Source organism: Seriola aureovittata, chromosome 23, assembly GCF_021018895.1.
Source record: "Seriola aureovittata isolate HTS-2021-v1 ecotype China chromosome 23, ASM2101889v1, whole genome shotgun sequence".
Lineage (NCBI taxonomy): Eukaryota > Metazoa > Chordata > Actinopteri > Carangiformes > Carangidae > Seriola > Seriola aureovittata.
The window spans coordinates 6,987,047-7,000,456 of record NC_079386.1 but is presented as its reverse complement, the minus strand read 5'-3'; the positions used below and the strand labels follow the sequence as shown (position 1 = coordinate 7,000,456).

Here is a 13,410-nt window from a genome sequence, read left to right as displayed (position 1 = left end):
TTCCGAATTTTTGACCACTAATAGCACTATGGGCCAATGTCCTAAAATATTATCGTTATTGCTTGAGAATGGCACTTTATTTAAATACCATATTTCCTTAACTGAGCTCAACTCTGGGCACACTCAGGTGCCACTGTCACCCCTGAGTCCAGACCAAGTATGTAACAAGTGGGTGAACATACATGTTTTTAAACTCAAATGAAAAACAAATGTCAGGTGTATAACCTCAGATAAATCAGAGAAACATAGAAACTCCAGGCTTACAAAGACAAATATATAATAGAGGTCACCTAAATTGTGCCAAGTTTTCATTGATGATAAATGTTATGCATCTCATATTTGTCTTTGTGACTTTCACTCACTTGGATATCAGTTTACTCATGAGCTTTGTCAGTGTTACACGGCTGATTTATCTCACTCTGGTGCAATGCAAATATAGCAATTTGATCAAAGAGCTTCTTTGTGTTTTTTTTAACAGTACACAAAGACAAGAGATGAAAGAACCCAAACAAGAGTGTAGACACTGATAAAGACAGCAAGAAAATATAGCATACAGAGTTGTCATGTGTGGTTGCCATAGCAACAGATGAAATCATTTTGTTGCCATGCAAACCTCCCCCCTGCCCATATCTTCCTGCATTAGTTGCTCTGATTGTTAGTCTGTCAGCTTAATTCATTAATTGAGCTGATTATGCAGGAACTCAAATATGAATTAGTGTAATTGTAGTTTTCTGTATGTACACACATCAGTGCTGAACAAAGAGTTATGGTGTCTGGGTGTGACTGAAGAGCCTATACACTTGTACCTGTGTGGAGTTTTGTGTTTATGTCTTGTGTGTGTATTAGTGTGAGACCCATCTGTATTGTTTCAGCTGAGCAAATCTCACAGGTCATCGGTGGAGCGGAATGCTATTTATATCTTTCATTATCCTCTCATTCTCACCTCTTCTTCATTCCCATTGTCTCTCACCCTCTCTCTGACCTCATCTTTTAGCTTTTCTCTTCACTGATTCCACCTGTTCTAGCTCTCTCCCCCAATCTCTCTTACACCCATCTCTTTGTACCTGTCAGCTTTCAGTCAATCTCGTCTTTCCCCAGCTTGTCCATTCTCCACATTCCTTTTCTTTTTTGTCCTTTCTTGCTTCTTCTTCACATACTTATCACCTCTATTCTTTTCTCAACTCTGCCAACAACCTCCTGTATACCTCCAACCTTCACTCTCTCTACAGAGTGGGAGCCATCTAACCTTGAAGCTGCACACCTGTCTGTGGACAGATGATACCCAGTAAAACACACACACACACACACACACACACACACACACACACACACACACACACACACACACACACACACACACACACACACACACACACACACACACACACACACACACACACACACACACACACACACACACACACCACACACACACACACACACACACACACACACACACACACACACACACACCACACACACACACACACACACCCGCTGCAACCATCCAGCTGCCCACAGGTCTAAACCCATTCACACCTGAAAACATCTGCCACTTACTCAGTGATTTCTTCGGTGACCGTGTGTTCAACCTGGAGTCGGGAGTTGACTTCAATAAAGTAGTGTTTGCCATGTTTGTCCACCAGGAACTCCACAGTCCCTGCGTTCTCGTATCCCACCTGCAGCAAAAAAAAAAAAAAAAACATGGCAAGAAACCCATTTTACTGCACTGAATTATCCAAGTCATAAAATTAACTGTGTAAACACTCAAGAAGCAGCACTCACTCATCTTAATGAGCCATGACACCAAAGAAACAGAAAACTCCCATCCTCTCTCCACGCATATATGACTACATAAAATGAATAAAGAACAAGCATCATGTTTTATTTGTGTGGAAAGAGGAGGGTCTTTTTCATCATTTATCTGTAATGTAATAATTAGGTCATTAATCAAGGGGGATACATTGAAAGCCTAACCTCATAAAAGACCATTTTCTCTTCTACAACACTGTAATCAGACTCAATCAGTGTCAGGTACATAAATATGAAGGGATTTCTCAGTTTTATGGTTGCACGGATGTTAATCTTCCTGCTGAGCTCAGTCATACAGTGTACAGAAGACTGCATCTTATATATTCACACATAACCAGCAGACAGTGATGGGATTGGGCTATACTGTATGTGTCACTCTGTATACAGTACATTACATATGCCTTGTCACCTAAAAGTTAAATTAATACACAATTAATTTGGTTTGTAGGATCTTTTTTTTTCTTGTTAACATAAGAAGAAAAGATTCATTTTGAACAGATTTGCAAAACTCAAAAAAATTCAACAAACTCAAAAGTAATCTTGATTCAATGATCCACTGACAAGCTTTTTCTGAGCTTTCAACCGTATCTCACGGTCTTTACCCAAGATAAGTCAGTTTTATCCATACAGACAAAAATCACTAATTTGCCTTGAAGGACTTTACAGTTTCTACAGCATCACACACTCCCTCTGATCTCAGACCTTGGATTTGGATGAAAAAAACAACATCACGAATAAAGCAAAAGAGGAGGGGACCCATCATCCAGGACAGACAAATATGCAATAAACATTTATAACTTGGACAGAAATAGCAATGGTAAAATTACAATATGAATAAACAGAGAGAAGGTGTTAGGTAAATAATGTGCTAACATAATGACAAATATGGATCAGAACAGTTCAATTTCCATGCTCATTTCTGTCTGTAAATTTTCACCATCAATGCATTTCATTTGTTTTCCCACTACAGTATCTGCTACCAGCGAATAAATCATGGTTTAAATGGTAACGTTCATGCAACTTGGTTAAGGTTAGGGAAATGATCACGGTCTTGGGTAAATAATGAAATTGTCAGTGTGCCAGACTGAGATGCAACAGTATACATCACATAGCACAGTATGGTGTTCAATGGAACAAAAGTAAGTAATACTGAGTGGAATGAGATGAAAAAAGCTTATGACAGAAAGCATAGTGCCTGAAACCTCTTGCTGCATATCTTTGAGGTACAGGGATCATTACTGTTATTCATTCAAGGATAAGTCAGTTTTTAACAACACTCAAAAGCTTTTAAAAAGGTACAAGCCATATCTTTGATGTAGGACTTCCACATTTAGTCTGCCAAAAGAACCATTTCTCTTCTAGGAACAGAAATGTTTTCATTTTAATCAGTACTGTGGTGTGCAAAGTCACCTTTTAAAACGCATTGTGCTGCTCTTTATACCTTTTAAAACAATTCAATAGCTAGTTTTATTGCTTGTTCTTCATTTACTAGACAATAACAACTGATAATCCAGTCTCTGGTAACGTCCTCAGACATGGCTATTTTTGCACAGCTTTTCTAATAACTATTAATGTTGGAACTTATTGAATCTGTGTATTTTTCCAACTTCAGAGTCACCACTGCATCAAAATAATATGTGATATTCTCACATACTGATTTTCACTGATTTATGAAGCAGGATGCTGCACTGTAAAACCCTAGCTGCAGCTCCTTCTCATTAGTTTTCATAATTTTTACATTTTATTGTTACATCTCTGCAAAGCTTTGGTGGAATTTGACTAAAATCTAATGCCGCACCTGTATATAAATGTTATTTTTGAAGACTAGATAAGAAAAAAAATCTCAATATACAATCATCTAGTGTAATTAGTATGCTTTGCTAAGATCACCCTCAATGGATTGTTCTTTGTTTTTCAGTCACACGTGGCTCCATTCCGAATAAAACATGATAATTATGAGGGAAATTAGCATGTTGGTATATCAACACCAGCGCTTTCCATACTTATCCTTCAAAACTCTACTTTGGGATGTCTCAGCTCCAGTTTAATTTTACCCAGTGGGAGCTGCAAGCAGAGTGTAATTGCTGTATAAATGCTATATAAATAAAGTTTATCATCACAATTTTGAGACTAGGCGGGTTTACACAAATTACACTGATGATTTGAGCAAATCAATCTGATTGGTGTTCCAACCATTTTCACCAATTTAACCAATCCAGGCGTCTCACTCCAAGCTCCTCAGATGAGATCCAGCCACATCACCGATTATTCTTATAATCAGAGCCTTGCCATGTTATGAACCATACGCCCAGTTTGAGCAAAGTAAATAATAAAAAGAAAACATCAGAATGAAATTAGAGAGGTGTGAGCAAATGTCCAAAAACACAAGCAGCAAATCCATGTTTGCCAGGAGGCACAGATTTGAAAAAGTAAAGTACCACCCATCTGTAAAAATCTGTCTATAGCTGTTTGATGAACGGACACTTGTGTTTTCAGTTTCTACACTCTCTCCTTGCAGTGCTGAGCATTCGCGGCGAAAACAGACTAAGTAAACAAATAAAAAAAGTAAAGAAAGTGAATGATCCAATTTATTCACTCTTCTTTTCAAACAGAAAAATTTATGTTTAGTCAAAAATTGTTAAGATAGACTAGTGCTTTCAGGATTTTATTGATTTCCAATAATTGGTGAGCATAAATGTCAAGATAATCAAATGGGTAGAGGAAAAGAAAGGGGCAGATTGCAGAGACAAAGATAACCCTAAGGTACAGGAACAGCAGCAATTACAAATTTGCAACTGAATGAGCACAAAACAGCCTAAACAAATAGCTCACAAATGTTGGAGATGCAGTTAAAATGAAAAGTTCATCATGCATAATAAACAGGTGTATAAACAAATGTTTTGCACAAGTAAAACATATGCTCAGAAATGTGTCAACCTCTCAGCAAGACCATAACTAATAGAATTACGTTTGTTGTGAAGAGAACTCATCTCAAGAGGAAATTAGACACAATTCAGGAGCACAGTACACACACCCACATGTAACACGTGTTATATTTAGTGCAACCTTGTAAGACATCATCTGTGTAATAATATTCAGACACTCTCAGTCAGGATAGTTTTCTCTGCAGAGAGAAATTACTCCCATTTGCAGCATCTGTAGATCCCCACAGGTTCTACCAGAGCCTCATTAAAGGGATCATACATACCTCAACACGCAACTTAACATGTATAGAAACAAATTAAAATGTATGAGCACTAACACATACACACTGGGGTGTGTGTCACATTCAAACACATGTAACCTATTGACACAAAACACACAGCCAAGGGTTCTGCTGTTTTGTTCTTTTGTGAAAATTACACAGTTAAGGTGTGTGTGTGTGTGTGTGTGTGTGTGTGTGTGTGTGTGTGTGTGTGTGTGTGTGTGTGTCAGTGTGTCTCCTGTGCAGAGCAGTTCGGATGATTAATATAGAGCCTGTGACCTCAAGAACACACAAAGTGCAAATCCATAAACAATGTGTAGAGTATATGTTTCTACATGCATATAAACTACATACAAGCACAGATACTGTAGTACACTGTATATGCTTACCACTAGGCTACTCTGCTCTGAGAAGACATGCACTCACACACAAAATGCTAATTTACAGGGTAACCTCTCTCTTAACCTTTTGTGTGCAGCTAAATTTTTTTATTGTACTTGTGCATGTTTGTGCACGTGCTTCCTGTACAGCCGGCAGAAGGGATGACAAACACATATAGCTAGTTCCCAAGGCCTCACTGATAAACTGTAACAGTGAAAGATAGTAACACAGTAAAGACTAGCACCAGCCTCGCACCGCTCCATAGACTTTAAGCACACACAAATTCACACAGACCAATTTGTGTCATTCCACATTGGACTAACCCTCCCTCGCTCGCTCGCTCATACATACTGACTCAATGAGTGGTAGTAGCAGCCAGTGTAACAGATTGAGTGGTCACTGTTTTATAACGTCTGACAGCCAAGTCAATGGGCTGGACTGGCACAAGGTGAGGTCACAGACACACATGAAAAAAGCATAGTGTAAACTCACACATTTAGCTCCCTGCTGCCGACCACTTTGTGTGTGTGCTTTATGCTTAAATGATTCCAGCACTGATGAATGTACACTGGTGGTTAGCTTTGACTAGAAATTGACAGAGACAGACAGCTGGAACTGTAAAGCACAGAGAGCAAAAATGCATTAAGAACAACTCATTAGTAGCAGAGGAAAAGGGGTGATTGTAAATGGATAAAGAGAGGGATGGAGTTAAAGAGAGATTGGTGGATGGATCAAATGAGGACGGAGACAAGGAATCAAAGTGTTCAGTGGGAGTGGGGAGACAGGACAAAGATGTACGGAGTGAAAGAGTGGATTACAGTCATCAGGGAGTGGAAGAATAGCAGAGAGCCTCAGAGAGGGAGGCACTGTCAGTATCCTTGTTTCTCTCTCTGTCCAAGTACTTCAGCTTGAAACCATATGCATCCTTGTTACAAGATGTCAAAATTTTCCTGTCCTGACAGCACCCCCTCCCCTATCTCCTGTCTGTACAAGGTGATGCTGCAACAGGAACACAATCACCACAAGTGGGTGACTCAAGGAAAAACAAAAAGAAGTCCTATGGATCTTACAAATCGTATTGTAGTTTCTGATATTTTTGACTGCAGAACAATGTAGTATTTGGGCGAGAAATGCTGCTGCTGACCTCTGCATCCTTCACAGCCACAGACTTGTCAAATCATTATTTCTGAAAGGCTGATTATCATAAGGCAGGTAGACTAGTTTTAGCTTTAGTTTACCTCAGCTGCCAACATAGTCTGAGCAGTCTTGCTCAGCCAGACCTCCAGATCTCCACAGCACTGTGTCAGCACTGGAGAATGGTCTGGTTGCACCCATTATCATTCTGCTATAGGGGGAAAAACACTGTGGTTTGTTTGTATTTCTTTGAACCAATCACAATTGACATGGGCGGCACTAAGCCCAGGATGCTGCAATGTTGCCCCTGCAAAATGGTGTCTGTGGGGAACTTGTTTTGGTTTAGATTAGGGCCAAAAAACTTGATCAGGACATCACTTGTATGTGACATGCTCATGTTATTTTCATGCTGGCAGCCACTTGGTTAATATATTTTTGTATACTTAATTTGTTTTGTGTGAGGGCTAGGAACAGAGTGGATTTAAGTTTCACAGTGTTTATGCAGTTCATTGCTGAGGGCTACTTTAAAATTGTCTTGTGTAACCCTGAAAAGATTTAAACTGGCAGTTTTGAGAAGTGCTCTTCTATCCTCTATCCTTTTGTTTGCAAGAGCATTGCGTGTGTGTGTGTGTGTGTGTGTGTGTGGTGTGTGTGTGTGTGTGTGTGTGCGTGTGTGTGTGTGTGTGTAGTCGTGTTTTCTGCTGGCATTGCACATTATCTAATCTTTTTCGTCTTTGCCGAAGCAGACTGATGTTTGGGATTTAGGTTTTGTAAGTGTAGACACATTACCAATGTGATCCATTTTGCCTTTAGGAGCCACAAAACCTACGATTCAGCAAATGTGATTAGCCTTTGTGTCCATAGTGGTGCCTGAGTGCTATGCAAGTCCATTGCTATGATGATTGTGGAGAATAAAGACACACCAGGTCAAAGGGTACGATTGACGACCTCCCTTCTTTTTTTTTTTCTTCTTTCTTCTATTTCACAATCACGGTGTGCACAGGTTAACATCATAGAGCAAACTATTAAACAGGGTTGCTGCTATTTTCTGGCAAATTTTGGGCAAAACAAAAAAAACACTGCTATATTATCAGGCTATTGTTCGCGATGCTCTGCCTGCAGCCCTGACAGTCTGCATTGATATGGGAGTGGTTAAGTTCAGCAAACTGGGCTGCTGGGTGACAGTTAAATTTAAGTCATCATATGCCATCAAATGGGGTGGGAGTGCAGCATTAAAATATGCCAAAATGTGGGATTGTCATGCACAAATTTTTTTTGTGGCTTTTATGAAGAAGAGAAACATAATTCATTGAAACAACATTAAACTAAGACAATACAATGGTTGTTGTAATTTTTAAATCTTTATTAACTGAGAAAATTACATTTGTGGGTTTCTTTGGTCGCTTGGGTGAGTTCCGCAGCCATCTTACCAGTGATTCGCAAGGCATTCTGGGAAATATCTCCATTTGAAGTGTGCCCCTGAAAAAATCATCGTTTGAAGGGCCAGTTAGCCCTTACACTACACCCTACCCCTATATCTCAACAAGAATCGGGACACCCTACGCCTAAACCCGAACACGCAAAACGGAGGGTACGGCTAAGTGGTAGGAGCAAGGGTGAAATGGGATTGAGCCTAAGACTGCAGGGATGTCTTTATTTTGTGTGGAGCCTTAGCTTTATTTGAGGTCCTTAATGCAGTTTTATTTCTGCGAGGACACATGAAAAAAATAATCCTCGTAGGTAAGGGCTGGTGGTGAGCATAACAATCCTTTTGGTCTTTGAAGTCAGAGTACAAAAACAAAGAGCTAAACAGAAACCTGGAAAGAAGCAGAGGAGCATTCACCATTTCTTCCACAGATTTTCAATTAAATTGAGCCGACAACACTGCCTGCAAAACAACAAACCATCATGCACACACTCCCAGTGGTCATCGGACCTGCATTACACTGTTTAAAAAGAGACAATGATTTTCTTTCAAGGTTGTTGCTGCCAGATTGCTGTCACTAAATGCAAATCCTGTGAGTAACAACACTAATAATGATTCACTGCACACAGCACATGAAGCCTTGCGATTAGTCCAGTGTGCTATCATCAATGCCCCACATCTACCAGCCAGAAAGCAGTGGATGCTGGGTCATGAAATGTCCAGGGGCAGACACAATAATGTAGTACATGCTCCTCAGCTTTATATGTGATGTGCATCATGCGGCAGAGGAAACAAAACGAATCAATCGCACAGTCAATGGCACTGACCTGTTAAATGTATGGTAACAGTGTGTGTGTGTGTGTGTGTGTGTGTGTGTGTGTGTGTGTGTGTGTGTGTGTGTGTGTGTGTGTGTGTGTGTGTGTGTGTGTGTGTGTGTATCCGCGTGCGTGCGCGCGCACTTTTGTTACTTCTTTGGGAGCCGTTCTGGTAAAAGTATCGACCTAGTCTGGACCAGTAGTCCTCATGGGGACCAAAGCCTGGTCCTAATGAGGTTTAAATGTCATTTCTGGCATCCTGGTTCAGGTTAGTGGTACAGTGTGAATTGAAGTTAGGGTTAGGCATCAATTGATTACGGTTAAAATTAATATTAAGGTTATGCTGCCCACAATGTATTGAAGTTATGCATCAGCACACTGTTTTGTGTTAATTCCACATACACTTTTACTACTTAAAAATAAAACTTTATATTTTTTTATTTTTAGATTTTCCATAGGAACAAGTGGGCTTGGAACCGAGAGCCACAGACAGGATAGAGAAGTTGGTTGGTATTGAGAAATAAACTAATGAAAGTCAAATTTACAATAAGAAAATATAGATCAAAACCAGCCTTAATGCTTGGTTGAACTGTTTTGATGATTTTACCATAGCTGAGCCTACATCCAAGACCAATACTGAACTAAGATTTAAGCAACACTCTGTCAATATATTTCCCTGTTATCTAATATCTACTTGAACATAGACTGCTGAATTCTTTCATCAGCTTTTCTTCATTAGCATCAACTGAACTATAGAATTAATTTTTTGCATTGACAGGACTGGGGCTGGTCCACCATCTTTTATATTGGAGTCACACAAGGAGGAAAGGAGGAATGATTACATTAACCAATACTACTGAATACTCAGATGCTCATATTTACATTGAAAAAATCAGAACCCAGCAACCCAGCAAGGGAACTTTACAGCACTAAAATACAATATGCTACGGCAGAGCTTCTGGCATTGCCAGGGGGTGGAATAAAGTGAGTGTAAAATACAGATGTGGGAGAAAAACTTTCACTACATCTAAATTTTCAGTCAGGCCCAAAGGAAAATTGCACAGTGACAGCAGCACGGTTTATGGCAAATGTGGCCTTCATTTTGAAAACGGTAGCACTAGCAGACTCCGCCATGAAACAGAGGCTGATCATATAGACTGATTCTTTATTTTTTGTATATTACACAAGGGTATCACAGCTTGAAAATGAAAAGTTGTTTAAAGGTGCTGTACACAGCAACTTTAGAGGTACACAGTCACATTACCCAGCAGCTATTACATAACCAAAATCCCACAGTATGTTTCATTCTACCCTCCTCTCACATAAACCTCACTGCTGCTTCTTTCCTTTCACTGCATCTCTCTTTTCCTTTCTTTCATTTATCTCCTCTCTTGTGGGGATTGGAGTTAATCTGGTGCCAAGATTTTCTGTAATCTGATCCAATTCCCTTTCAGACTCACAACACACACAACTCTCATCCGATTCATAGCTGATATAACCACAGAATAACACAAATACACACGCACGCTCACAAACAGATCAGCTCCATTTCAGTGGTGCCACCTCTCTAATCCTTTTGCTGCAGGCAGACGCCAAAGCAGCGGTGCTCACCCACCCGAACACACAGTGCACACAACCCAAAAAACACACAAACATATACAGTAATGCACACATCACATACATGCCTAAAAGGCACACAAACTCATCATCATAATGAGCACAAGCATGTGGACGCCCACACACACACACAAACAGACCCATATGCACCCACACGTTTATATTCATCCCAGCTGTAATGGAAAGGAGTTTGAGTGGAATCCCTCCATCCATTCGCCCATTCAAGTATTTATCCCTCCATCCCAGGTCTTCTCCAGGATTTAAGTCCATCACTTATTTCTGTCTCTTTCAATCACGCCTGTCCATACTCTCACTTCTCCTCCTACTCCTGACTCTGTAATTAAGATTCACATCATCTCCCTCATCTTTTTCCATTTGTTTTCCACACTTGCGGTTTCATTTTTATGCCAAATCATTTGCTGGACAACATGTTTGGTCATCAAATTTGTAACAGAAAAACAGACATGCAAAGTATGAGCGGTACAAAGGCTTTCATGGATCTAAATGGAAGGGATGAAAAAAAAAAAAACAACAACAAATTGATCCTTATTGCTATTCTCATGGGAGAGGTTTTAGTCAAGAGGATCTGGTAATTGGAAATTTTACTTATTATGTCGTTAATTCTGGTGGAGTATTGAGACGGGATAAGACTCCCTCCTGAATTGATGCCCAAAATTACCCCATGTATAAGTGTTTGCTGAGCATGGTCATTAGTATTATATAACACACACTTAACAGGTTCTCAATTTAGGACAAGAGCACATAAGCTTTGCTAAAAATGTGTTTGCAACCGTGGCCTGATGATGTTTAAATTCTGGGGGGTGGGTTAGGCTTTTCTCCATGCTGGTTAAGCTGTCAAAAAGTATCTGAACCACAGCATACATACCAATGAATAAAGAGGAGAGTGTAGCAAACATAAAAGAACGTCTTCTGGTATCACATATTCTGACAAGACTTTAAAAATAAATAGGAATAAGTTCACTACCGTGCCAGCAGCTCTGTTAGGATGTACTAGAGGAAAAGTCAGGGGATCACCAAAGTAAGGATTCATCCTGTGTGCACAAGAGATCAATGGATATACATACAAAACTGTAAAAAACTGAATGACCAACATAGCCATTCCAACATCTATGCACCTAGATTGACTGATAAAAATAAACTGCTGATGCTATAAGTAATTATTCCAAGTTCTAATAGGACCTCCTGTAGTTTCATTGTGTTTACCCATCGACTGAAAGGTCAGAGGTTAGGCTCAACAACTAACACTAGTGGAGACTTAATATTATTCTCAAGGACACTTTAGCAGCTGGATGAATGCCAACACAAAGGGTCAGGAGCGGGTCCTTCACTTGGAGGCATACATGCTTAGTCATTAAACCACTATAATGCCAACCACCTTCTGTAAACCTGTTTATTCAGTACTAGATAAGAATGCACACAGTGCCTTGGGAAAATGGCAACTCCTTTCAGAAAACCCCCAAAAAGATAAAAACCCGTATTCTACAAATAAACCACTTCTTTCTGAAGTGTGAGCTATTAATTTCTGCTGCTCCCTCCCTCTGTTCACTGCTCTCTGATCCTTCCCTTTGCTTTTCTCCCTTCATCTTTTTCCTCTACATGGCTACAAGTCAAAAAAGTTATTATTCCAAACTGCCATCTCTCCGTATGTGGCACTTGTCCTTTGCTCCACTTTCATCACTCTCTTCTCCTCTCGCTTTATGGTTGTTGAGCCTTTAGAAAATAAGTATTTTCAACTCAAAAATTTAAGAAAATTTCAAAAAAAGGTGTCCAGAGTGACTAAGGCCTGAAAGGTCACAGATGGACAGATGGCAGGAGAGTGATGCATGGACGGGGCATTTACCAGATGAGGGAGGTAGATGGTGAATGTAGCAGATGGCTGGACAATGAACAGAGTAAGAGTAAGGGAAAAGAGATGCCGCAAAAGCCAGGGAAAGAAACAGAATTATCTAGCAGAGCTATAAGCGAAAATCAAGGCCAGCAGATTTACAGCAAGAGAAGCTGACAGGGTGTTAGAGGACTGAGATGAATAATGACTCAAATGTGTGATGTAACAGTGATGAAAAGATGGGCCACAAGAAGCAGCAGAGTTGTGAACATACTGTACATGATATATGTGACTCATGTCACTAAATTACAGCAAAGATGACAGTTTAGAGAAAAACTGTCATTTTAGCTTCATTATGACGCTAGGTGAAGGCTTTTACAACAAATTTTGCCATTGATGCCTGAATTAGTAACCACCATCACTGCACTGGATGTTCATCCCTGCATCACACATACATCATGAATTATTTTATTTTAACTTCTATATTATTTATTCTACTGCCTATTTACAATGCACAAGAATAGAACAACAAGACATTGAGTTGAGACTATATATTCCCATTTGTCCACATGGTGGACGTACTATTTTAATTATAATTTTCATGTAATTCTGGATACTGTAGCTGTACTTTAAAATTGCTGCTACCACCATAATAATCACTGACATAGACCATCAGACAAAAAGTGTATACGGCCACTAGAATGAATTTGATCTGCATTATTTCTGTGTGTCAAGTAGCTATTTGTATGACAAACAAATCAGCCATCCTGTAGCTGCAGACAAACTGTTTCAATGTGATTTCACAGTCATGACGACATCAATTTAGGTGTGGATGCAAAAAATATATCGGTCTGACGATTTTTCTCACATCACTGACAGATTCTGTGAACCAAATGGAAGCAGTAAGGCCTTCAGCCAGCAGTGTAATGGGAGTTGTACATAGTGTGGAAGCAATGTAGCCATAAAGTGCACACACAGAAGCCAGAGAAATGGAGAGGGAGAGAAAGAGGAAAGGCAATACAGACAGAATTTAAATCAATACAACCACAGAAGACAGCTAACAGGAATTTACAGTCCACCTGTGGAGAGACAGCATTTTGGGCTCATAAACTCTGATCTTTACAATCAATTAATTAAAAAAAAAAGTCATCAAGTGCAAAGTGCAGCCATAACT

General features: G+C 39.7%; 1 protein-coding gene across 1 annotated transcript in view; it reads right to left on the bottom strand.

Annotated features, from left to right (window-relative positions):
* Positions 1 to 13,410, bottom strand: part of LOC130164121 (pyruvate carboxylase, mitochondrial-like) — a 293,836-nt gene that overhangs the window by 235,350 nt on the left and 45,076 nt on the right. Inside the window, exon 10 of the mRNA XM_056368580.1 lies at positions 1,561 to 1,679. Coding sequence (XP_056224555.1) covers positions 1,561 to 1,679 — 119 coding nt within the window. The remainder of the gene's footprint in view (positions 1 to 1,560; positions 1,680 to 13,410) is intronic.